Source organism: Myxine glutinosa, chromosome 13 (assembly GCF_964187855.1).
Source record: "Myxine glutinosa chromosome 13, kmMyxGlut1.1, whole genome shotgun sequence".
In the NCBI taxonomy this organism is placed as follows: Eukaryota; Metazoa; Chordata; class Myxini; order Myxiniformes; family Myxinidae; genus Myxine; species Myxine glutinosa.
Window position 1 is genome coordinate 31,088,432 of NC_136273.1, and position 27,759 is coordinate 31,116,190.

The window sequence follows — 27,759 nt, forward strand, 5'->3', positions numbered from 1 at the left end:
TATGCGTTTTCCTGCCGTTGGGAGCTTTTTGTGAGTCGTCATGATGAAAATGGAGGAATATGTCTGTACAGGTAAGCATTGGACATGGTGTGAGTCTTGCTGAGGAGTGGGAAATGAGGACTGGTGGGGTTATAAATATGGGTGAGACGTGGGAGTGGAGGTTGGAAAAGTTAATGAAGTTGCAAACTGAGGGATTGGTGACTGGTGGAGGCAAGGGGAGGAGTTGTTTTTCGTGTAAAGGGGGAGAAGGGGCAGGTGGACAATGTAGAATTGTTTTAAGAGATAATAACCACTCATTAAACTAGAACGACACACGGTGGAGAGCTTACCTCGACCAGGATGTACAGTTTGCGGTTTCTATCCCACTGATAGATCAGGTCTGGATTCGGACCTGAACAAAAATCTAATTGGCTTGTTCTTGTCACTTACTGAACTCATCAAAACGGAATTTCAAATGACCGAGTAAAATTACTCACACACACACACACACATATATATATATACAGGGTGCTTCAAAAAAATGTTAACTTATTTGGGATTATTTATCTCAGAAGTGTTAACATTTTTTTTGAAGCATGCTGTATATATTTTTTATATATATATCATGCTGTATATATATATATATATATACATACAACAACAACAACATGCATTTTAAGGCCATTTTCCCTGCTACAGCAGGGGTTAGCCTTGCGGTCCCCATAACAATCTTCTCCATTTTGCCCTATTTTCTGCATCTCTCCTTGTTAACCCCCTTGCCCGCATTTCTTCTTCCACCATCTTTAGCCAAGTCTTTCTCGGTCTTCCCCGTCCTCTACTTCCTTCTACATTCATTTCCATCACTCTTCTCAACCAGTCACTTTCATCCTTCCTCAACACATGACCAAACCATCTCAACCTGTTCCTCTTCACAGCATCAATCACAGGCTCTATTCCCATCATCTTTCGCAATTCATCATTTGTCTTCCTCTCTCTCAACGATACTCCACACATCCACCGAACCATTCGCATTTCCACCCTTTCCAGCCTTCGTTGCTGCTCTACGTTCATTACCCATGTCTCGCTCTGCATTTATTATGCATCATTTATGCTCTGCATGTCTGCATTTATCAAGACATTCAAGAGCTTTTTGTCCTGGCTATCTGCATCTGTTGAATCGCATACAGGTGTGCATTTAGCGTGACATCATCTCCATATCCTCTCCGTCACAGGTGCGTAGCTTGTTTTGCATTATAGGCTTTTAGACTGAGACTATCCATGGATATACGCAAGTGATTCATCATGTCAGTTGTCCCAGATGATATCCAGTCTGACTTGAAATGCTTCATAGCACAAAACCCCCTTTGAATGTCTGATGATATTGGTCAGGTCAAAAATATGGCGAACAACTAATACAAGTTTTTGAATCTGTCCTCAGAAAGGTACATCTCTGATTAATATACATGCCGAGCTGACTTGAGGCTTGTGGCAAGAAATTGTATTTGGCTGCTTGCTCTTTCGCTGTTCAAATATGATTGAAATTACTGATTTTTCATATAGCTTTTTTATTGTTTGTCCAGGAACTTTGATGATAAATACACATGATGTGATCAGCAGAAATAATGACTTGTCCACTGGACAACTGGCACACACTCTTGACTTGCTGGAACAGAATTTCCATTTGTCCCGTACAATCAGACAACCGTCGATGTCGAGTGTAGGCTTATGAAGTCTTTAAGCTCCTCTACTTACATTTCCTGAAATGTTTTCTGTAACTCCTTTTCAGTACATCGCTTTAGCCATTCTTTCCTCTTAAAAAAAGTTATTTTGTGGATATTATTTTTTCATTAGAAGTGCAAATGGATGTACATATATTACAAATTTTTTGGAGTAGGATGTGCCATTGCATACCAATCTCAAACAAAAGCAAGAGTGAAAATCATTGCCATTTCATGCCATTGCATGCCATTGCATGCCATGCCATTGCATGCCATTTGCCATTGCATGCCATTGAAAATCATGCCATTGCATACCAATCTCAAACAAAAGCAAGAGTGAAAATCAGCGAGATCTCAAACAATATAAATACACACTGTCGCATGTGTCAGTTATAACTGACATCCTTATTCATATTTTTTTTGATGTCGATCCAGTCACGGACCTGGCCTATATAGTCCTCATCGAGGCCAGGCCTTAAATAAAAGAAATGAATTGATCGAAAAGTGAAGAAAGAGAGAATGGTCTAAGAGTTTTTGAGGAAGTAAAAAATCTGCTTTTTGAAAAGAGGAAGGTAATAAGTGTTTGGAAATACATGGGAAGGTATATAGTTCCACAGTTTGCCAGTGGAGGGGAAGAAACAAACATCATAACTGCCCACCCTTAATTTGCCAATGACCACACAATAATCATGCAATGTAGTGACTTGTTGAGCATTCCGTGGGCTGGCTAATGGAGGTACACAAGCAGCAAGTTATTGGGAGCAGAAACCGAAGTAATATCTGTAGAAAAGAGAAAGAGAGACAACTTTGTGGTGTAATTCGAGCAGGTCGAGTTTTTGGGTCAGATTGGGAGAGTTGATAAGTCGGATTACTTTGGATTCCATTCTGCCGAGTATGTGGAGCTCGACCTCCCCAGATGTGAGAGTCAGTACTCTATACAAGGACGAATTCATCCTTTATATAGTTGAAGCAACTGTTGAGAGGTGAAGAATCTTCGACATCTAAACAGGACTCCGAGTTTCTTTGAGGCAGACTTAACTATTTGTGTAATGTGTGGATTCCAAGATAAACCTGATGTGAGGGTAATAGCTAGTAGGTTTATTGAATCACATGGTGTAATTGTGGAGCTTTCAAAGGAAATTGGAGAGTGGGTGGAGTTTTAGAGAGAGAGAGAATGAATGAATGAATGAATGATCGTTTTAAGGCCATTTTCCCCGCGAGAGCGGGGGTTAGCCTTGCGGGCCCCATGACAATCATGGTTCCCTGTTTGAGGCAATGTTTTTATGGCCGGATGCCCTTCCTGACGCCAACCCTTAGTCGCCTCTTTTGATGCGCAGGGATACGGTGTACCTATTCTAAACCGGGGTACACACCGGGATCATTCATCCCAGCAAGCTGGTACTCAATTTGCCGACCTCTGAAGGATGACAGGCTGAGTCAACCGTCCTGGCGTTAATTCAGCGATCGACCGGGATTCGAACTCAGGATCCTAAGATCCCAAGCCAGCACCCTAACCGCTAAGCCAACACCAGGCTAAGTTTTAGAGAGAGAGATGGGAAGAAATTGAGTTTTAGAAGCATTTAACTTAACCTGGTTACATTTGCCCGACTGGAAAATATTGTCCAAGTCCGAATTTATAGAGGGAATGACTCCGAGCATCTGCTTGATTTTCACTCTGGCTATGATGAAATGAGATGTAGATCGAGTGAGGGAAGATGGGGCAGATTGGAAAAACATGGAGGAATGTCTTGTCGATTCATCAGCATATGAGTGCATTTGGTTATTTGTAGAAGAAAGAAGGTCATTGATAAAAAGAAGGAAGAGTGTTTGAGACAGGACAGAACCCTGAGGGACACTGCTGTTGATAAGGAAGGAGGGAGATGTTGCACCATCAACAATAATGGAGATAGAGCGGTCGGAGAGAAAGCTTGATATGAGAGAGCAGAGTGAAGGAGGAAAGCCAAAAGAGGGAAGTTTGGATATCAGACCCCGATGCCAAACTCTGTAAAGGCTTTTGAGATATCAAGGCCTACAACAAAGGATTCCCCAAAGTCTCCGAGAAGAGGCCCAGGTAATGAGGTAATGTAAGAAAGGATATCACCGGTAGATCTTGCCTTGCGAAAGCCACATTGATAGTCAGATAGAAGACTGAGATTCAAGATACTTGAGGAAATGTGAATTGAGAAGACATTTAAAGACTTTGGAAACAGTAGAAGTCAGAGCAATAGGACTGTAGTTGGAAGGGTTTGAATGATCACTCTTCTTTAAAATAGAAATAAAACTTTGTCAGTTATGAACGATTGTCTGGGCTGTGCCTTAGAACAGCACATTTGATAAATCAACCAGCACTGTTGGCTTGCTGCAAAAGTTTACATTGACAAGTTTCTTTACCTTTCAGGTGGAATTCTCCTACCCACCCCTTGTCCCTGGCGAGTCGCATGACAGCAAAAAGTTGCCTGATGAGTGGAAATACCTGCCCTTCCTCGCTTTGCCAGATGGTGCCCACAATTATCAGGAAGGTGAGCCAAATACCTGAGAGATTTATCACAAGAATCAACATTAATCCCCCAACCCCCACCCCTCTAGCCGATTGGGTGCAGAGATATTCTGGATAAGCAACAATCACAACGACAAAACTAGCTTTGGCGCAGCAAGATAGCTGTGATCACCAGGTGAAACATACAGGTTTTGCTGTAAACATCCATTTCTCATTTTCTGGAACCATCGTTTTGTTTAAAGAACATGACCAACAAATTGTGACTTTCGCTTGTGCAATGCAAAACTGCTTGGTTTGTTGAGCTTTCCACCCCCCCCCCCCCCCCCCCTTTTTATTGATAATTGGAAATTTCAGTTTGGGATTGGGATCGTGGTCATTGATACTCTCCATAGTGAAAGGAAAAAAGGGGGAAAAATAGGTGCAATACCCATGCACACTCATCTGGTAGAATAAAGCAGTATACTACACTGACTGAAGGTATTTTAAACAGTATCACGGTGATTTAAACCCATTTCAATGGTTGCTAGAAGACAGGGCAGCATGTACAATCATACTAACGTAATTATAAGACTTTCAACAAATAAGAACACCTATTTTGTGGGACAACCCAACCCGCCCCCCCCCTCCACCCATTGCCCTCCCCCCCATTCCCCTCCAACCCAACCCCCCCCCCCCATTCCCCTCCAACCCAACCCCATTGTAGACCCCCTTAGAACCCGATTTTTCTAATGCCGTGAACAAACCTTGGTACATCACGGGTGATGAAGTTTGTGGTCAGGTTTCATCAAAATTGTGTATGTAGTTTCTGAGAAGAAAGCAAATACCTCTTTTGGGGGGCAACCCCTCACCCCCACCTCCCCCCCCCCACTCCTCCCGCTCTGTAGAACCCCTCAGGGCCCATTTTTTTTTAATACCGTGAACAAACTTTGGTACATCACGGGTGATGAAGTTTGTGGTCAAGCTTCTTCCTAATTGTGTGTGTGTAGTTTCAGGGAAGAAAGCAAATACCTATTTTTTTGTGGGGGGTGGGGGGGGGGGTCAAATCTGGATCCACTTTGACCCACGGTAGACACCCTTAGTCCCAGATTTATTATTATTATTACTAGCAGAAGTACCCGGCATTGCCGGGCGGGGGAGGGGAGGGAAGGGGGAAGGGGAGGGGAGGGGAACAGGGGGGAGAGGAGGGGAGAGGGAGGGGGGTGGGGAAGGGGTAGGACAGAAAGGAAGGGGTATTGGGGGAAAGGGAGGAGCATGGGGGAGGGGGATGGGGAAGGGGTAGGGCAGAAAGGAAGGGGTAGGGGTGAAGGGAGGGGCATGGGGGCAAGGGAGGGGGAGAGGAGGGGAGGGGGGAAGGGGAGAGGGTAGGGTGGAGGGAGAAGGGAGGGGGAGGGGGGAAAGGGAGGGGGAGCGGGAGGGAGGGGGAGGAGGGAAGGCGAGGGGGAGGAGGGAAGGGGAGGGGATGGGGGATGGGAGAGGGGAGCGGGGGGAGGGGAGGGGAATGGGGGGAGGGGGGAGGGGAGGGAGAGGGGGGAGGGGGAGGCATGGGAGGGGTGAGGGGAAGTATGGGAGGGGGAGAGGAGTGGGAGGGGGAGGGGAAGGAGAGGGGGGAGGGGAGGAGAGGGGGGAGGGGGAGGGATGGGAGGGGGAGAGGAGTGGGAGGGTGGGGGGGGAGGGCGAGGGGCGTGGGGGAGGTGGAGGGGGAGGGGGAGGGGGTATGACAGAAAGGAAGGGGTAGGGGGGAAAGGGAGGAGCATGGGGAAAGGGAGGGGGAGGGGGAAGGGGTAGGGGTGAAGGGAGGGGCATGGGGGCAAGGGAGGGGGAGGGGAGGGGGGAAGGGGAGAGGGTAGGGTGGAGGGAGGGGGAAGGGCAGGGGGAGGGGGGAAAGGGAGGGAGGGGGAGGAGGGAAGGGGAGGGGGGAGGAGGGAAGGGAGGGGGGAGGAGGGAAGGGGAGGGGGGAGGAGGGAAGGGGAGGGGGAGGAGGGAAGGGGAGGGGAACGGGGGGGGAGGGGAGGAGAGGGGGGGAGGGGAGTGGGGGGAGTGGAGGGGAACGGGGGGGAGGAGAGGGGGGAGGGGGGAGGGGGAGTGGAGGGGAACGGGGGGGAGGAGAGGGGGAGGGGGGAGGGGGAAGGGAGGAGAGGAGAGGGGGGAGGTATGGGAGGGGGAGAGGAGTGGGAGGGTGGGGGGAGGGGAGGGCGAGGGGGAGGGGGGGCGAGGGGGAGGGGGGAGGGGGAGGGGAGGGGAGGAGAGGGGGGAGGGGGAGGTATGGGAGGGGGAGAGGAGTGGGAGGGTGGGGGGGAGGAGGGGGTAGGGCAGAAAGGAAGGGGTAGGGGGGAAAGGGAGGGGCATGGGGGAAAGGGAGGGGAAAGGGGAGGGGGGAAGGGAGGGGAGGGGGATGGGGAAGGGGTAGGGCAGAAAGGAAGGGGTAGGGGGGAAAGGGAGGGGCATGGGGGAAAGGGAGGGGAAAGGGGAGAGGGTAGGGTGGAGGGGGAAGGGAGGGGGAGGGAGGGGGAAGGGAGGGGGAGGGAGGGGGAAGGGAGGGGGAGGGAGGGGGAAGGGTAGGGGGAGGGGGAGGGAGAGGAGGGGAGGGATATAGATGGTTACTGGCAATATTGATCACATCCAGAAATGATGTAATCCACACAATTTATGTACTTTACATAACGTTATAGGAATACATGGCCGTGTAGATGGGAATTCAGTTTGTTTGAAATAAATCACAAATATCAGATGAAAGTGACCAAAAACCTATGTGGTGTGAATGGCAATGTTCCTCGCTGAAATGTGAAAAAACTGAATTACGTGCGAACGCATAACTGCGAGATTATGGCGGCAAAGTTGGAACATCACGTGATCCTAGCAGAAGTACCCGGCATTGCCGGGTGGGGGAGGGGAGACCCGTACATTCGCCCTCTCGACTCAAGCTCGTATTTGATTCGTATTCGAAATCGAAAGGGGAAAGGGGAAATCCTTCGTATTCGAATTCGTAAACACGAAATATGAATTAAAATTTAATTCATATCGCACAAAATCGACACAAAACACGGTCGCATAAAGGTGAAAAACCGTAATCGCTTTTCGCCCTGAATTACGTGCAAACGTGTGACGTGTGACGGGATAGAACATCACGTGATCGCTCTGAGCGAATCAGCGAGCTCTGGCGCCGGCTGAGATTAGCGGGTACTTCGCTGAAATGCGCTGACGTAAATATGAATAAAAAATATGGATCTCGTCAAATATGGTCTCAGCCATGTTCGTCCCAGGCTCAATGGCCATGTCTATGCCAAATATCAAGCACGTGAGCCTCTCCGTTTCGGAGTCTATCGGTAACATTACACACACACACACACACGCACACACAAACTGTGTTTTATATATATAGATTATTTTATTTTTTTCATGCCGTGAACAAACTTTAGTTGCAACATACCAAATATAATTTGTGCCAAGTTTGGTCACAATCCCATCAACAGTTTCAGAGAATAAGTTGCAAGTGTTTATGGACTGATGACACGCCATCGCATAAGCTCCCTGGCGGAACTACGTTCCAGGTGAGCCAACAAAGCAAACCAGTATGTTGATGTTATCTGCTTGCATGTTTATATTGCACAAGGACAATGCTTCATCTCATCTCGATGGTTGTTTGGACACCTTAATACCTGGATAATTCCATCTGAAGTTCAACTTGGTTAGTGGAAAGTTGTGGAAAAGACATTTAAAATTACATCTTGGAATCTTTTAATTTTTAGCTCACCTATAATGTAGTTCTGGGGAGCTTATGGGATGGCATGTCGTCAGTACAACAACAAACAACAGGCATTTTAAGGCCATTTTCCCTGCAAGAGCGGGGGTTAGCCTTGCGGTCCCCATGACAATCTTCTCCATTTTGCCCTATTTTCTGCATCTCTCCTTGTTAACCCCCTTGCCTGCATTTCTTCTTCCACCATCTTTAGCCAAGTCTTTCTCAGTCTTCCCTGTCCTCTACTTCCTTCTACATTCATTTCCATCACTCTTCTCAACCAGTCACTTTCATCCTTCCTCAACACATGACCAAACCATCTCAAACTGTTTCTCTGCACCACAGCATCCATCACAGGATGTATTCCCATCATCTTTCGCAATTCATCATTTGTCTTCCTCTCTCTCAACGATGCTCCACACATCCACCGAACCATTCGCATTTCCACCCTTTCCAGCCTTCGTTGCTGCTCTACGTTCATTACCCATGTCTCGCTCCCATAAATCATAACACTTCTCACACATGCAGCATACACCTTTCCCTTCAGCTTCAACGACACGCCCCTCCTCGTCAGCATGCCACTCAGTTCCCGAAACTTCCTCCATGCACACTCACTCTAGCAACCGTTGCCGAGTCTGATCCACCTTCTCCATTCAGCATGTCTCCTAGGTAACAAAATGTTTTCACACCTTCCAGCTTCACGCCGTCCCCAAGATCCAACTCAACATTTCCTCCATCTGCATCTCCCTCTGTGCACACATTACACTTGAATGTAGCTGCCACACTGGTTAATGACCCTCTCAGACCACTACATTTTTGATGAACCCACTCAGCGCACATTGTACATTGAATGGAATTCACTCCGACACCCTTCCTGCACACAGCACATGGCCACTTCCCAGTTCTTTCCACCTCGCCACATGCTTTACCACTTGCCATCACCTTCGTTTTTCCGATATTCACCTTCAGACCTTTTGTCTCCATACATTCCTTCCACTTGTTCATCTTTTCCTTCAGTCCATCCATACTTTCGGCAATCAACACCAGATCATCTGCATACAACAACTCCCACGGTAAACCCTCCTTACGTTCAGAGCCAGCACCTCCATCACAGCTACAAATAGTAGTGGACTTAGTACCGACCCCTAATGCACTCCAACCTTCACCTCAAACTCACCACTGTTCCCGTCCTTCGTCCTTACAGCTGTGCGCGCTCTTTTGTACATTGCCATCACTAGTCTGATCAACCATTCCTCCACTCCTAACTTCCTCAATGCCCATGTCACTACTTCACGTGGAACCCTATCGAATGCTTTCTCCAGATCAACAAACCCAAGAAACAACTTCTTCCTCTTCTCCATGTACTTCTCCTGCAACTGCCTCACAATAAAAAGCGTGTCTGTCGTTCCTCTTCCTGGCATAAATCCAAACTGCATTTCGTGGATCTTCACTTTCTTCCTTATCCTCCTCTCCAACACCCTTTCCAATACCTTCATTCCATGCTCCAATAACTTTATCGCTCGATACGAGCCACTGTCCAGAGGGTCACCTTTCCCTTTGTATAGAGGGGACGAGGGTACTCAGTTCCCAATCCACTGGAATGCGGCCTTCTTTCACCACCAGATTACAGATCTCTGCCATTCTCTTCACACCCCAACTTCCTGCTGCCTTCAACATATCTCCCACAACTCCCGTCGGTCCTCCCGCTTTTCTACTCTTCATTGCTTTTATCGCTTCCTCAACTTCCTTCTCAGTTATCTTCTCTGCCGGTCCTAAAACTGGGTTACTCTCTATGTTGCCATCACATTCATTCTCTGCATTCAACAGCATTTCCATATATCTCTTCCATCTTCCTTTAATTCTATCTGGGTCCACAATGATTTGTCCCACTTCATCCTTCAAGCAACTCACCCCCATCACATCACACCTCACTTTCGCTATCCTTTATATCCATATCCCCCTTTATATCCATTTTGTGAAGTCAGCCAGGGGAAATGATTCTGGGCCACGTCTTTCTGGAACTGGCTGGCCAGTCCTGAAGTTGGACTGTGACCGAAGTTTGAATTGGTTTTGGGTGTGGGTGATAACTCGTGTACTCTTTGCAAAAGACACAGTGGGATCTTTAACGTTTTCTGACACCCCAGTGCTGGCCGACAGTCCCTCCAGTTTAACGTCAGTCCGACGGATGACGCATAGGTTGATGCTTCGCAATGCATGCAAAATACCAGGGTGAAAGTTCATAGATGTGTTGGCATTTCAACCAGGTTCGACAGCCCAAAAGCGAGTGTGCATGCCTCTGAGCTATTCTGCCAGCATGTTTGTGAAAGGCTTCGGTGTAGACCGTTCCCTGGCCGACCCTGCAAGAAGGTGGGAATAACGGGACCGTTAAAGTAGTAGTATTAGCACAAGCTTTGCATGTTATTCTGGTTGTTATACCATGAAGGTGTAGGTTTCCAATCTTTCGCTTGGTTCCTTGAGCAACCCAAATTGATGTCAAGGCTGCACAGTATTGGCATATTAAGGTGATGGAGATGAGTATTGAGGGTTTTCAGTAGTTTGTGCCAATTGGTTGCCAGGATAAGCTCGGCTGCAAGATGTCTTCTGGCTGAAGTTTGCTTTAATTTGGATCCCCAATTTTTTTGCCAAATCATTGCAAGCTGATAATTATGATACTGAGGTTCTAATTCTCGGAAAAAGGAAAAAGAGTGTTAAGGGGTTAAAAAATTATCGTAATTTGCATGTGTTCAGTGGATGTATTGTAACTCCAGTTTAGGTCTGCTGGGATAGTATTTAGTGGAACTTTGTCTTTCCCCTCCATTCCTTTGTATTTTTCACTGTTAAATGTACTTTTTCTCATTTATTTCATTAACACCATTATTCTATTTCCCCTCACCGGCCTCACGATTTATGGCTATTTAACAAAATAAAGCATGTGTTCCTTTGATTCGGGTCAATCAATTGTGTGCTCGGGTTAGGCGGCCAACGAGCATGCCTGCGGATGTCATGCAAGGGATGGTTTCGATCTGCTTTTTTTTGGGTGAGTATCGGCAGTTGAGCCAGCATCGTCACAGGGTGAGGAGCATGTGAGGGTTCTCGGTCTCCATACAGAAGTACTCATCAGGAATCCCTAACAGAGCATCGCCAGGGGTTATTTGGGCAATCACAGCGAAAGAAGGAACATGCCCTGTGATCCTGGGGACGCCAGCGGCAAGTTCGGTAAAAGGGCATCCGGCCGTAAAACATTGCTTCAAAAAGGGGACCAAAAAACAACAACAACAACCACGGTCCCCGAAAAAGACCAACCCCCGCCTGCGGGGAAAAATGGCCTCTAAAGGTGTTTTTTTATTGCTTTTATCGCTTCCTCAACTTCCTTCTCAGTTATCTTCTCTGTCGGTCCTAAAACTGGGTTACTCTCCATGTTACCATCCCATTCATTCTCTGTATTCAACAGCATTTCCATACATCTTTTCCATCTTCCTTTAATTCCATCTGGGTCCACAATGATTTGTCCCACTTCATCCTTCAAGCAACTCACCACCATCACATCACACCTCTCTTTCGCTATCTGCTTTGCAATCCTGAAAACAGCTCTCTGACCCTCTTCCGAATCCAAGCGTTCTCCGAACATTTTCCTACATGCCTCCTGCGCCTTTGCTACCTCTTTCTTTGCAGCCTTCCTGGCTGCCTTATAACTTTTATGCTCTGCTGTTTCTGTTCCCGTACCCTTCGCCTTCTGCCACTCCTTGAACTTCTTCCTCTTCTCGTCAATCCTCTTTCCAACTTCATCATCCCACCACCATGTTTCCGAGTGCCTCGGTGGTCCTTTTGTCCATCCACATACCTCACCAACGGCTCCCAACAGACTAGCTTTCATTGACATCCAACCACTCTCAAGCTCAACCGCATCATCCTCTACCCGACTCAGCCTCTCTTTTAATGCCTCCCTTACTGTCACCTCTTTCAACCTCCACACCTTCTTTCTCGGTTGGTACTTCACCCGCCGAGCTCTCCTTGCACCTTTCACCCTTATGTCGCAGACAACCAAGTGGTGCTGTGAAACAGCCTCCTCCCCCGGGATCACCTTTGTGTCCTGGAGGTGCCCCCTATCTCGCCTACGCACCATCAGGTAGTCAACGGTTGTCGTCGACCCACCTGACGTGTATGTAACAAGCTTATTATCCACTTTCTGGAACTGAGTATTACAATCAACAAATCAGCTCCATCAGCAAACTCCAAAATCCTTTCACCTTCTCCATTTCTCACACCATATCCGTAACCCCCATGAACTCCCTCAAAACCGTCCATAATCCTTCCCACATGTCCATTTAGGTCTCCTCCTACCACAACAACTTCCTCATCTTTCACGTTTTCCATCAGCTTCTATATCGCACACCAGAACTTGTCCTTCTCTTCATCGCTCCGTTCAACCTGCGGAGCATATCCCGAGATGACGTTCACCAATAGCTTTCCAATCATCATTTTCACCATCATCAACCTATCGCTCACTCTAGTCACACTCACCACACTGTCTACAAACTCCTCAGAAAACAGGACACTAACACCATTCATGCCCTCCAGGCACCCTTGCCACACAAACTTGTATTTCTGTCCCTGCCTACCCTTCACCATTCTCACACCACTTCCCTTCCATCTCGTCTCTTGCACACAACATATGTTCACTCTTCTTCTGACCAATATTTCCACCCCTTCTCCTGATCTCCCTGTCATTGTCCCTACATTCCATGTCCCAAACCTCAGAAACCGATCTCCACTTCGGGCTGTACCCTGCCCATATGTAGTTGTAATTGTCATGGTTCTCTTTTTGAGGCAATGTTTTTATGGCCGAATGCCCTTCCTGACGCCAACCCTCTTAGTCGTCTCTAACGACACGCAGGGATGCGGTGTACCTATTCTAATCCAGGGTATACACTGGGAAACGTTTAAAACATGGAAATTCTGGGGGTGGGGGGGCATCACGGCTGCGGGGGCCCCGTCAGCACCACGCCACGGCGGCCCGGTCAGCACCACACCACGTCGGCCCGGTCAGCACCACACCACAACATCTCCATGTGCGATTAAATTACCAGCAGGCACACGCAAGTTACGTTACGTTATCAGCATGTGCACCCGAATTGATTATTATAACATTCGCCAGGCCACCAATTGGCGTGCTCTAGTTTTATTCCAAGCCTCCACACTTCCATTCAAGCGTCAGTCCATCTTGCGGATTATTTACTCCGGCATCACTAGGTTCGATTCCTTTTGGGCATGGCTGGGTGTTCGTCACAATTTTTTGTATAGTTTTTTTTTTTTCCTCTAAAAGAAAACCGAAGTGAGATTCAAAGATTAGACAAACCAAACCAAACCATATGGGATGGTTGAATTTCCTTTCCACTATTCAAGCAGAAGTGAAAATCAAATTTAACATTTATCTCCAAACTACGAGGCTTCCGATGACACTGAAACTACAGGATGGCACTGAAAATAAATCATAAAATGGGAAATGAAAATCTCTGACTCAGGGAAAATTAATCTTGCAAAAATGTCATTTAAAAAAATGTCATTTTAATTCTGGAGATTAAACGATCGTTTAAAATACATTTCCCATGTACAAATGAGATAGGCCACTTCCTAATTGGTTTAATCTGTGCATGGTGTAATATATCTTTTTAGTATCATGTTTGCATCTCATTAATATGCACAACAGATTTATTTGGCTTCTTCGGCTACAAGTGGATAATTTGCCGGCCTTTATTTAGTTACCTCTGCCACCGTAGGTGGATGGAGGTTATGTTTTCACCCCTGTCTGTCCGTTTGTCTGTCTGTCTGTGAACAAGATATCTCAAAAAGTTGTGGACGGATTCAGACGAAATTTGGCAGAGATGTAGCGTATGTGACAAGGAAGAAATGATTAGATTTTGGTGAAGATCCGGATTTGGATCCGACTAGTAGAATTTTTAAAGTGATTCTTCACCATTGGGAGATAGGGCCAAGAACGATACATAGCAGGATATCTCAAAAAGTTGTGGACAGATTTGGACGAAACTCGGTGGGCAGGTTGTGTGTGTGTGTGTGACAAGGAAGAATCGATTTGATTTTGGTGAAGATCTGGATCCACATCTGGCCTATCAGTGGGATAGAAACCATAAACTGTTCAGCCTGGCAGAGGTATGCGCTCTACTGAGTTCTAGTTGCTTCTTTAACAGTTTCCCTTAAAATACTTTTCGGATACACATTTTCACATTTTTTGCATTCAGTCGTAAGGTCTCGAGAAGGCTTTCACATATTTTCGCAGGCTTGCGCTGGCACACGGTGCCTGTAAACCACAGCACAGCAGCGTAAAGCGTTTGTGAAATGCGAGGTAAATGAAGTCGTGATTTCTGAGTTATTTAAAGGTACAACTTTTCCAAAACTACCAATGGATTGCTCAGGTTATGTGATAAAAGTCCAGTTGCCAATTGGAAAGTAAATTAAACAAAATTAGAACTACTACTGGTAACTGCGAGCATTTATGCCGGGTATATGCCGGGTACCGTTCGATGCCCGTTCCAATGATGTCTACCCACACAGCGTGTTCTAATGATGATGCAAACTACATTTCTCATGGCTAGTCGATCCCAAGAACTGCCACTTATAACGAACTGCGTGCAGTGATTTCTACGTGGGCGCTTATTAGAAACTAGCAGAGGTACCCGGCGTTGCCCGTTGTATTCTTTGTGGACCTAAAACATTTTCCTACACCCACTAAGGAGTGGGGTCCCTACACACTTCCCCACTCCCATGATAGATCGATTAAAAGAAGAAAAAAATCCTCAAAATCCAACATTTATATATATATATATATATATATATATATATATATATATATATATATATATATATATATATATATATATAATATAATATAATATATATATGCCCAAAACACCCCCTGGCACTCACTGATGAACCTCTGAAAGTTTGATGAAAATCCATTCAGCCATCTCTGAGAAAAATGGCGACACATAGACAGACAAACGGCTCTCTTATAGTATAGATAACCAAATGTCACTGGGCAGAATATCCAATGAATTTGGTAAATTTGGGATAAGTTTAATGTATTACTATTTGAAGAGTTCTTGCACCTGAGCAGCCTAATGTGGTGGGGCATTGTTGTGGTAGAAGCGAAACCCCGAGTGTACAAATGTTGTGCCAACACCCCCATGGTACCTTGCCAGCAGTGGCGTCACTAGAGTTGGTGTCACCCAGTGCGGTAACTCATGGTGTCACCCCCTACCCCCCCCCCACCCCCCCCCACCCCATGGACCTCCTCCCGTACCAGACCATACAGAATCCTTAGTCATGTTTTTTTGTACTAATGTTACTTGTAAATCGTAATTCTCGTTTATCGCCGAATGTAATGGCAATAGTAGTGACATAAACAACTAGCAAAATTAAAATTACACCTTTAACTCTCTGGAGTCTACAAGCCGATTCAATCGGCTTCACGCATGCGCCGAAATGTCAACAAGCAGAATTTATCGGCTCTAACCGCATTCAAATTTACCGCGCAATTACCGCCTCCTGGATTCGATGTGCATAATATATAATAATATATCTATCTATAATTCCAGTAATCTCTGTCTGTACGTTTGTACGTTTGTCTGTCTGTGACCGCTGTTTCTCGACAACCACGGGTCCGATATACTTTTAACTTGCCAGGTATATTGCTGGGGACCCGAGGATGTGCCTTTTCAAGGTTTCATATTAATCGGACAATTACTTACCGAGCTATGTCCAAAAAACGATTCAACCAATCAGAGAGCAGCGAACGATCGCGTGTGCCGGCGTTGCGAATGGACCAAACCATTCCATGTAAATAGAGGGGGGGGGGGGTTCTGTGGTCGTTGCGAATGGACGAAACCATTTCATGTAAATAGAGGGGGGGGGGATTGTCACTGTACTCGCAAGCCGTTCGCCGTTCGCTTTGGCGTTGCGAATGGACCAAACCATTTCATGTAAATAGAGGGGGGGGATATAATTTTAGATAGATATATAGTACGGGCATATATATAGTACGGGCATGCCCTAGTAATAATAATAATAATAGTAGACTCCAGAGGGTTAAATTACAATATCATACGCACAGCCTAAATGTATTTACATTTACATAGTTTCATGTGGTTAAAGTGAAAATTCGGTAAGAAAACAATAGAATTCGAGGTAAAAACGTTTAAGAACTACATCAAAATTATGTTGATTTTAACGTTAAACATTATTGTTACATGAGATACATTGATGGATTAGTTTTGCATAATCAATAACGGCCCAAATAATGTAGAACTTGAAGACAAATGCATATGGAAATATACTCGTAAATTAAATAATACCATAAAAATAAACAGGAACAAATACACAAGCATTTCAGCACTTGGTGAACATCTCGACTAATTCAGAACTTTCCTTTCCTGGCCTTCAAAGCTGTGAACCTGTGAATCACTTCATCGAAATCAATGCCTTTCGCCAACTCACTTACAATTATTGATAATATCGCAAGATCGGAAAGCTTTGACTGTCCCATGGTAGATCGCAAATAGTTCTTTATAAGTTTCAGCTTTGAAAAGCTCCTCTCACATGAAGCCACAGACACACAGATCGTCAGAAATAATTTTAGGCTGAGTGAAAGGGTTGGGAGAGATTCTACAAAGTCCCATTCAGCTATGAATGTCAAAACGTCTAATGTTGCCTAATCTTTGGCTTCTTCCAGATCAATCTCTGCTGCTTTCAGGTGCCTTCTCAACCTTGGTATTTCTATTGAAAGCTCACTCTCGGTCGGATACCTCATCATAGAAAGTGGTCAATTTTGGAATGGACACCTTTAACTCTTCTTCAGTGGCAGATATGAGACTCTTCACATGAACAGCCTCAAACATGGCTGCTACTTCCTTGATGGCTCTTGATCTGATCTGGAGTTCAGAATGAAAGCGATCAATGCTTTCGCTCAAACCTGATTGATCTCTCCATTCAGGTTGCTTCTGACAATCCAGACTTGATCTGCTTAACAGAAACTTTCCTCCTTCAAGATGTCTCTGATTCCTTAATATCTCTTCCTGGTTACTCCCTCCTCCGGTACGATAGACCCGAGCCTCGTCCTGCTGGTGGGGTTGCTATCTTTATCAAAAACTCTCTTCTTCACTCTCCTTGCACTGCCCTCTCTCCACCCCACCCCCAGGAGTACCTCTGGCTACGGCTTCCTCTCCGCTCCCACCTTTTGTTCATATGTGTTCTGTACCGTCCTCCAAACAGTGATGACTCCATTTACATTTCGCTGTCTGACAACATGGACTAACTTCTATCAACTCATCCAAACTCTCTCTTCCTCATATGTGGCGACTTCAACTGTCATCATGCCAGCTGGCTGGGTGTGGGTTCCTCTCTCACCAGCCATGGCACCTCAGCAAAGGACTTCTGCGACTCATTGGGACTGACACAATCTGTCAATTTCCCGACCCGGATCTCAGTCAATGGAGTATCTTCTCTTCTAGACTTGGTTATGACAAACTTACCTGCAAATGTCTGCTGCTCTTCTTCTGCTCCAATCGGTTCTTCTGATCATGTGCTGGTCAAAGTGGACATCTCTCTGGCCATTCTCAGAGAGCCTCCTCAGCGCCGACGAGTCTGGCATTTCACTCAGGCTGACTGGCACAGTCTGCAAGCAGCCATCAATCATCTGGACTGGTCTCCCATCTCTACTGCCTCTGACATCAATTCTTCCTGGGAATTCTTCCAAAGCAAACTGCTTTCTCTCACGCACAGATTTATCCCATTTCGTCTTCAGTTGTCTTACCCTTCCTCCCGTCCATGGTACACTGAATCTTGTGGTGAGGCAGTTGCCCTGAAACAACTTGCCTTTGCCTCTTGGAAGACGAATCCAACTGAAGGCAATCTCAGTTCCTTCCACCAAGCTCAGAACAAGTGTGTGTCTACCCTCAGGAGTGCCAGGAAGCACTATCTCTCCACACTCAAGAATGAACGCTAAAACCTGTCTCCTTCCTCCAAATCCTGGTGGCGTCTGGTCAAATCCATTTCTGGTGTTTGTTCCCCCTCCATCCTCTCCCTTACCTCAAATGGCTACACAGTTGACACCACACGCGACAAAGCCAAATGCCTCAACTCTGTGTTTGCCTCAAAATCTTGTGTCCCAAACCCATCTCTCTCTGTTCCCACCTCACCCAGTCGAATCCAACTGCTCCTGGACTCTGTGTCTTTTTCTCCTGAGAAGGTGTCGAAGTTTTTGTCAAACCTCGACTCTGATTCTGCAACTGGACCAGACGGCATCAGCCCAGGGGTCCTAAAATCCTGCTCTGCCGCTCTATCTCACCCTCTCTCTGTTCTTTTCACCCTCTCTTTTGCTCAAGGTCATCTGCCAGCATCTTGAAAATCAGCAAACATTACCGCTTTGCACAAAAAGGTGCAAAAACAGATCCTTGCAACTACAGACCAATCAGCCTGCTCCCAATTATCAGCAAAGTCATGGAATCCATCATTGCTTCGGATATCAAATCCTTCCTCTTCTCCAATGGCTTGATCTCTGATCATCAATTTGGATTCAGACCAGGTCATTCTACTCTGGATATGTTGCTTCTGCTGTCTCAACAATGGATGGAGGTCCTCAATGCCAAACAGGAAATCAGAGCTGTCTCCCTTGACATATCACGTGCCTTCGATATGGTCTGGCACCCAGCTCTGCTCACCAAACTCTCCTCCCATGTTATCCATGGAAATCTCCACGCATGGCTTGCGGACTTCCTCTCTGGTCGTAGTCAACGTGTGGCCCTGAATGGATTTCTCTCATCTCTCCTTCCTGATATGGCTGGAGTTCCCCAAGGTAGTGTTCTGGGCCCTGTGCTTTTTCTGGTCTTCATCAATGATCTCTCCGACTCTCTGGAAAATCCTCTCTATCTCTTTTCTGATGAATCCACTCTCTGCCATTCCATTCCTCATCCCTCAGATCGGCAATCTGCAGCCTCCTCACTCTCTGCAGACCTGGACAAAATCACAGATTGGTAAAACAAGTGGAACATGTCTTTCAATCCTGACAAATCTCACACTCTTACTATGTCTCTCCGAAAAGACTGACTGGAAAACCCTCCCATCTGCTTTCTCAACAATCCTGTCCAAGAAGTTCTGTCGCTCAAGCTTTTGGGTCTCACTATCTGCCATGATCTTTCTTGGGAAACCACATTTCCAAGCTGGCCTCGCCGACTGGGCATCCTCCGTCCTGCGAAGTCCTTCCTTGGCACACTTGAGCTCCTCACCACATACAAAGCTTTCATCCGCAGCTCAATGGAATACTGTTCCCCTCTTTGGGCCGGTGCTCCTGCCTCACACCTAGCTTGGCTTCACGCTGTTGAAACCAAAGCTTTCAGAATCATTGGAATCTCCTGCGATGAAGCTAACTCCGAGGGCCTTTCACTCACTCACCGCAGGCAGGTTGGTGGTCTTTCTGTCTTCTACCGACTCCTCTCTGGCCTAGACCCGCAGCCCTGTCTGTGCTCTGTCCCCCAAATATTCCTACAGGTCGCACAAGATCTGCCAGCAGCCCTCTTATGGTTAAACTGCCAAAATCTAGGCTCTCTGCTCACCTTCACTCTTTCATTCCTCTTTTCTCCCGCCTCTGGAACAAACTCCCCCACTCCCTTCAATCCCACTCCTCCCTCCAGGTCTTTAAAACAGCTGTTCACCACCATCTCTTACCTTCCCCCATCCAAAACCTTGATCTTTTCTACCCCCGCTAATTCATCCCAGACACACTTTTTTGAAATTCGAACTTCTTTCGTGGAAGTCCTTGCAGTGTCCAAATGTTTTATACCTCTCCCACCTCCCCCCAAGCCCTCTCCCTCCCACAGTTCTCTTGATGTCCCTGCTCTCAAATGTTGTGTTTGTGTCCTTCCCCCTCTCTACCCATCTTGTCTACCGCTCCCCTTATTTTGTGTTTTATGTGTCGGTTTGACTTTCTGTGTGATTAATGTTCGCTCTTTCACGAGCCTCGAACTTGTATACTGTCAAGCGAATCCCTCAGGGTTAACACCAGAGACCGTTTTGGATGGACCAAAACTGCTTTACTGGAGGTGACGATCAAACACGTATTTTACTTATGCAGCGCGGGAAGAAGAAGAGAAGTGGAAGCTGCGGCAAAAGCGCTTACCTTCAGCGAACCGACGGCAGCTTCGATCCTGCAGGGAAATTAATGAACTCGAACAACGAATTAGAATGTATAAAAATAGAGATTTATTCACGGACCTGATACAATGAAACGCGACGGCAATCAAATAAACTAAATCCTATATTGGGATCCCACACACCTCACTTCAGAAACGAGACACAGGAATGAATTAATAAAAGAACACGTTCGTCGTGGGATGGTGAATGTGGTGCGTCTTAACTGTCCGTCTGTAGTTGTCGTATCCACCACGGCTTCAAACTCCGGTGCGGAGAAACCCTCCGTCCGCTTCGCTAGGCCCGAGCCAACGCCCTCGCTCCAATCCCCTCGCCGTTCGCACACGAGGTCCCGCCCGTTCACAGCACCGAGCCTCGCTCCTGCACCACGCACATGGTGAACCAACGACCACCAGGACCTCTCAAGACCAAGAAGAAGCACAAGAGCTTCAAGCACAGAGAGATATCGTGCAGCGCCAAGAGATCAAAGAGGGACGTGCAAGAGACAGAGCTAGAGCTGCTCAAATGTCGTGCAGCGCAAGACAGCCAGAGATAACCAAGAGCTCCAGAGACATGCAGCGCAAGAGAGAAAATGTCGTCCGGCACGCCCTTTTATAACCTGGGCGGTGACGTCAGCCTTGGCGCGCCACCAACCAGTGCCTTCCACCGAACCTTCCAGCACCTTCCCTCCAATCACACGTTCCCTGTGGCGTGGTCACGCGATGTTGCTAGGCCTAGCTGGTGGTGTAGCTGACGGCGGCCACCCGACGGTGCCCTGATCTGGCTTCTTCCAAAGTCGTTGTAAGGGAAGGGGATTTAATTACTGTGTGTGCTAAAGGGCCTATCTAAGTGTTTATATGGGTATGCCTTGCCATAAGTGACAAAGGTTTGATTACCAGGTGTGACACACAAGGGCTGTTATCTTTAATCCCTACAATTACCTAGCACACGAACATCCTGGTATGTTCACAGGTATACTTCTTAACCGACAAACCGGACTAAACACACAGAACTTATTACAGGGCAGATTCCCTATCGCGACAGTCGAATACATACGTCTACAGATCTACCTGGCTCTAGATATTCCTCTACCCCACGGACATAACAATACCAAAAAAAAAAAAAAAAATACACTCAAGCATCGCCCTCTTATTTTCTTCCTGCTCCCCTGCCATCCTTTTCTTGAACCTGGCTCTTCTCTCTACTGCAATTCCATATTCGTCTGATTTTAAACGCGCCTGTTCAATTGCATGCTCCACTAGGTAACTGCACTCCTCGTGCTTGTCGAGAGTTAAGCCCTTAGTCTGCAGGTACTGCTGTGTAAGATTAACTTCCTGAAGTACATCACACCAGAAGTACAGGTAGCACAGAAAAGTGAAATCACAGACAGCAGGCAAAAGACCTTGTGCTGCTCCTCTTGTGTCCAAATTTTCATGTGGATCACATAGAGCTTCAATCGCAGCCACAAACATCAAACTTTTCTTTAACTGGCTTAACTGCATCATGATGAGCACTCCAGCGTGTTGTTGATAGCCTTTTCAATGACACTCCAGTATGGTCAATTAACACATCCCATCGATTGGTGGAAGCAGCAAAGAAAGAAAACATTGTCTCAAGAGTTCCAAAAAATGTCACACGATGCATTTTCAGCAAAAGAGTGCTGACCGCACAAGTTAAGCTTTTCCTTTAATTACGACTTCATTCTCAAAACAGTTATTGATTTTGGTTCACAAATACTAATTACCACAATATTGTAGCTAAAACACCAGAAAATATGACAAAAGCAGCGACTATAAAAACACCAGCGGCAACGAAGACAGCGCATGCTGTGCAGACGAAACTACGTGATTCGAAGCGTCATTGTAATTGGGTAACAAGTCAAGTGAATCCACTTGGATTCCGCCCAGGTTGGCACATGGAAATTATGATGTAGCATAATTATCATCTCGGGTCAAGATTTGAAATTATGCCATGGTTTTTGTAAAATTGCTACTAGTATTCACATTATGTACTTTCACCAAAACATACATCATCATAGAAACATACATAGAATTTGGGTCCTCTGGGTCATTTGGGTCCTCTGGGTCATTTGGGTCCTCTGGGTCATTTGGGTCCTCTGGGTCATTTGGGTCATTTGGGTCATTTGGGTCCTCTGGGTCATTTGGGTCCTCTGGGTCATTTGGGTCCTCTGGGTCATTTGGGTCATTTGGGTCCTCTGGGTCCTCTGGGTCATTTGGGTCCTCTGGGTCATTTGGGTCCTCTGGGTCATTTGGGTCATCTGGGTCATTTGGGTCCTCTGGGTCATTTGGGTCCTCTGGGTCATTTGGGTCCTCTGGGTCATTTGGGTCATTTGGGTCCTCTGGGTCATTTGGGTCCTCTGGGTCATTTGGGTCATTTGGGTCATTTGGGTCATTTGGGTCCTCTATTCCTATCCTATAACATATATATCTCCTATAACCTATCCTATAAATATAGATTTGATGACGTCATGTTTACACATCTGAGCGACAGAAATGAGCGACAGAAATGGGTGACAGAAACTAGCTTCACTTTTGAGCGCCCGAAATTCCCAGGCAAACGCTATAACGCACCAGGTTTACAACCTGTAAACGCTATAACGCACCAGGTTTACAACCTGTGCGTTAATAATGACCGCTCTGACCGGAGCGCATTAGAAGGTTCAAAAAGTAAATTAGCATAGAGTTTTAGCCTTGTAGGTGTATTGATACGTGTAAGCTGGGCTTACGGAAAATGTTTTTGTTGTTATAACTAACTACAGGAATATTTTTATAAAAATTAATAAATTTCTGCTGAAACACTGCAAACATTTGGTGTCACCCCCTCTGATAGTGTCACCTGGTGCGGTCCGCACGCCCCGCACTCCCCTAGTGACGCCAGTGCTTGCCAGTAACTGTTATCCCTTTTGTAATGCAGTCGCTGAGATTGATGTCGTGAGCATCCCAAAATATGAGAACCATCATCTCTGGCTGATGCATTCCCACAAAATGTATTCAGCGAGGTGAATGCTTCCACTGTGCCAGCCGCCTATTGGTTTCCGGATTGAAGAAAGACATGTATGTTTCGTCTATCTCTATGTAGTCACAATGGTGTTCACAAACCGTTCCCCACTTGCTCCATTCCTGATCACCATGTTCTGAGACATGGAGAATCGTGTGGCTTTTTGGTCGTCTGCGAGCATTCGCACATCCAGAATGCAGAAACTTTTGACATTATGAGATCAGTATGCAAAATTGTACGCACAGAACCATCTGATACACCTGTTGCCATGGCGATTTCTCCCGCTGTTGTTCTGTGATTGCTCATCACTGATTCTTCCATATTCTGAATATAGTTCACTAAAAGGCTTGGTCGGGGTCGTCTCACGTGATGTTCAGTTTTGCTGCTTCCATGCCCCTCATTTAACCTCCGTGTCAACCTTCGAACGTTTTTCACGTCCAGAGTTGACGGACAACTCCCCGATCCTTTGCCCAATTGTTGATTTAAAAAAAACAAGACATCGTTATCATAGAAATATGAAAATAATGCAAGAAAACTAAAGGGAGAAGCACATTGCAGGTTTGGGACTGTCAAGGTAAACCTTCATCACAGCCTCGTGGTGCTACTCGCACCCATTGTTCTTTGCTGAATGCAAAAACTATTTTTGACACCCGATGCAGGGTGATTGGTAACCAAATACGAGATCGTCCAGGTGTTAGTGGGTCCGATTTTTCGAACCTTTCAATTTTGTGATGCCGAACCATACCAGGAGTATAACCAGGTGAACTGCTTAGCTTTAAACATCAGACTTTTTCTTCTAATAATTGGGTTTTTGGTTTCATGTGATTAGGCCAAAGCACAATGTCTGCTGCTCTCACATCGCAGGCAGGTCAATGGTTTCTGTTTTATACCGTCGATTCTTCCACTGCTCTCTGTCTTCTGACGTTCCAAAGTAAGTCCAGGATGCACACATGTTCTTCCAGTAACCCTCTTATGATTAAGCTGTAACAATCCAGGCTGACTACACAGACTACATATCAGATAATTTTAAAGTGATTCTTCACCATTGAGTGATAGGGCTCTGAAATAGCATGATAAATGATAAATGCAGATATCTATATAGCATGATGTTTAAAACCACTATATAGCATGATACAGTATTTCAGAAGTTATTGATGGATTTGGACGAAACTTGGTGGTGTGTGTGTGTGTGTGTGTGTGTGTGTGTGTGTGTGTGTGTGTGTGTGTGTGTGTGTGTGTGTGTGTGTGTGTGTGTGTGTGTGAGTGTGTGACAAGGACGGATCGTTTCAATTTTGGTGAGGATCCGGATCTGGATACGAGAAATTTTAAATTATTTGAAGTGATTCTTCACCATCGAGTTATAAGACCAAAAAGGACAAAACTTGGTGGACGAGTTGGTTAAATGACAATAACAAGAGGATTATATTTTGCTTCATGTCGGATCCAGATCCGGCCTATCGGTGGATACAAAACTTAAACTGTTCAGCCTGGCGGAGGTATGCTCTCTATTGAGTGCGTTCTAGTTTGTATGGGTTTTTAATTGCTTAAAACAAGACTTGATTGCTTGTTAATTTGTTATTATAGAACTTTTCAAAATTGAAATTATATCGTCCTAATATTTTTTGGCGGTTTATTTTTGCATTCTGTAGATGTCGTCTATTTCCTGCTGCCTGCCAGACGAGGAGAGCAAAAGTGTGTGTATGCCGTTTCATGCTACAAGCAAATCGAAGCAAAGGTGTGTCCCAAGAATGCTGTACTTGGGGGTAAAATCCTTACTGTTTTTTACCTGTGAAATGCTGGGCTAAGTGCATTTGTGCGTTCAATTGAAACTTGGTTGCTTTTTTGTTCCAATGGTGTCCACTTCATCATTAACTCCACATTTGTAAAATATCCCATGGTGTCCTTCGTGAAGATTAGCCGAGTCGAAGCAAAGTGTGTGGTGTCACCCACACACTTTCGGCGGTCGTCGGGTGGCCGGTGTCACAGGCATTGTGGCGAAATTCCAAATTCCTACCTCCTTCAATTGCACGTCAGGCCTGCCCAGAGATTTCCTGAAAGAAAAAGAATAAAAGAAAAATAAACATATGTCACCCACAGGGTGAACCGTATCTTGCCAAAATGTGAAAATTCCGTTTTTTCGTCATGACGTCATCAAATGACGTCATAGCGTCAAACTGTTTACAGATCTGGGAAGCACTCATCAAGGGCATTCATATGAGGTATTACTCGATATGGTACCTACGATTTCAAAATTTGACCTTGGGGTCAATAATTTTCGACCTCCAGCGCTAACCATGAAGGTCAAGGCCGATCGCCACCAAAAACTAATCAGCTGAGCGCCGGACCATATACTAGATTCCCATGAAGTTTGGAGACGATCCGATCAAAGTTACTCAAAAAATAAGGGTTTCGTTGACCTCCATGATTGACCGCAAAGTGACCTTGACCTTTGACCTTGACCTTCAAAATTTTGTGTGCTGAAGGGTATCTCTATAGGACTCTGATATGCGAAGTTACAGGAGTTTCCAATAATAACTGTGGTCTACAGAGTGATCTAAACGTGAAAAAAAAATGATTAACCACAAACAAAAAAACAAAATAAACATATGTCACCCACAGGGTGAACCGTATCTTGCCAAGTGACCTTGACCTTTGACCTTGACCTTAATAATTTCGTATGGTGAATAGTATGTCTTCATGACCAACGCACATGAAATATTGAAAGATTTTGATGAGAACTGAGGAAATAATTTTTTCATGAAAATTCCGTTTTTTCGTCATGACGTCATCAAATGACGTCATAGCGTCAAACTGTTTACAGATCTGGGAAGCACTCATCAAGGGCATTCATATGAGGTATTACTCGATATGGTACCTACGATTTCAAAATTTGACCTTGGGGTCAATAATTTTCGACCTCCAGCGCTAACCATGAAGGTCAAGGCCGATCGCCACCAAAAACTAATCAGCTGAGCGCCGGACCATATACTAGATTCCCATGAAGTTTGGAGACGATCCGATCAAAGTTACTCAAACAATTAGTGTTTCGTCGACCTCCATGATTGGCCGCAAAGTGACCTTGACCTTTGACCTTGACCTTCATAATTTTGTGTGCTAAAGGGTATCTCTAAAAGACTCTGATATGCGAACTTACAAGAGTTTCCAAAGGGAACTGTGCTCTACAGAGTGACCTAAACAATGCGAACTAAAGCAATACAATATACATGAAAAGTGCAGTTTTTTCGTCATAACGCCGTCAAATGACGTCACATTGTCAAACTAGTTATACGTTTGGAAAGCACTCAACAAGGGCTTCAATTTGAGGTACTACTCGATATGGTAACTGAAACTTGAAAATTTAACCTTTTGGTCAAAATTGAATGACCTTCAAAATGACCTTGAAGGTCAAGGCCGATCGACACCAAAAACTAATCAGCTGAGCGCCATACCACACCCTATATACCCACCAAGTTTGGAGATCATAAGATCAAAGTTACTCAAAAAATAAGGGTTTCGTAATTTGACCTTGGGGTCAATAATTTTCGACCTCCAGCGCTAACCATGAAGGTCAAGGCCGATCGCCACCAAAAACTAATCAGCTGAGCGCCGGACCATATACTAGATTCCCATGAAGTTTGGAGACGATCCGATCAAAGTTACTCAAAAAATAAGGGTTTCGTCGACCTCCATGATTGACCACAAAGTGACCTTGACCTTTGACCTTGACCTTCAAAATTTTGTGTGCTGAAGGGTATCTCTATAGGACTCTGATATGCGAAGTTACAGGAGTTTCCAATAATAACTGTGGTCTACAGAGTGATCTAAACGTGAAAAAAAATGATTAACCACAAACAAACAAAAAAACAAACATACAAGGTGACTGATACATCTTGCAAAAACTTCGTTTTGGCAAGATAAAAACAAACAAACAAACAAACATACAAGCTGACTAATACATCTTGCAAAAACTTCGTTTTGGCAAGATAAAAACGAATACCCACCCAAAGAAAGGCTTTTTTGGTCCAAAAACGATCCTCGGTCGATACCATAAGGTGGGAATATTCGGGGCTGTAAAATAAGTAGAAGCAGTCATAGATATAATTGTAACCTTTACAACTGGAGTTTAGTTTGTAACGTTTAACCATTCACAATGGGTGTTTATAACCAATGTTCTATTTCTATCTGTTCTTTCTTTTTATCTGTGCCAATAATAATTTGTTTTAAACCTTTGCTATCTACAGTCACGTGAAAAAGTAAGTACACCCCATGTAAAGTTTTGACTTTTTCAACATATTTCAACATACAGCTATTTGATCTTCATTTCAACAATTTTGACAGATAAACGTGATATTGTAGCGGTTACCGGTAGCATGACACAATTACCATGCACCGGCCGATGACGCAACCGGCGAGCGGTCACGTGTCCGGACTCGCCCGGGCGTGTTGAGACTTGCCTTTACCGGGCGAACGCTTGCCTTGCATACCACGCCCCGTTGAGAGGCGTGGCTTATCTATTTGCATACCACGCCCCGCCTGAGAGGCGTGGCTTTTGTGTGTTGAGTTTCTGATATATATTGCCGTCCGTTCGATGGGTTGATTCAGTGCTTTGGAGT

The 27,759-nt window shown here is 45.5% G+C and overlaps 1 protein-coding gene across 1 annotated transcript in view; it reads left to right on the top strand.

The window, feature by feature from the left end:
- The window catches only part of LOC137438781 (late secretory pathway protein AVL9 homolog), an 86,574-nt gene that overhangs the window by 740 nt on the left and 58,075 nt on the right, over window positions 1–27,759 (top strand). Inside the window, exons 2-3 of the mRNA XM_068134134.2 lie at window positions 4,096–4,216; window positions 24,796–24,881. Of these exons, the coding sequence (XP_067990235.2) occupies window positions 4,096–4,216; window positions 24,796–24,881 (207 nt within the window). The remainder of the gene's footprint in view (window positions 1–4,095; window positions 4,217–24,795; window positions 24,882–27,759) is intronic.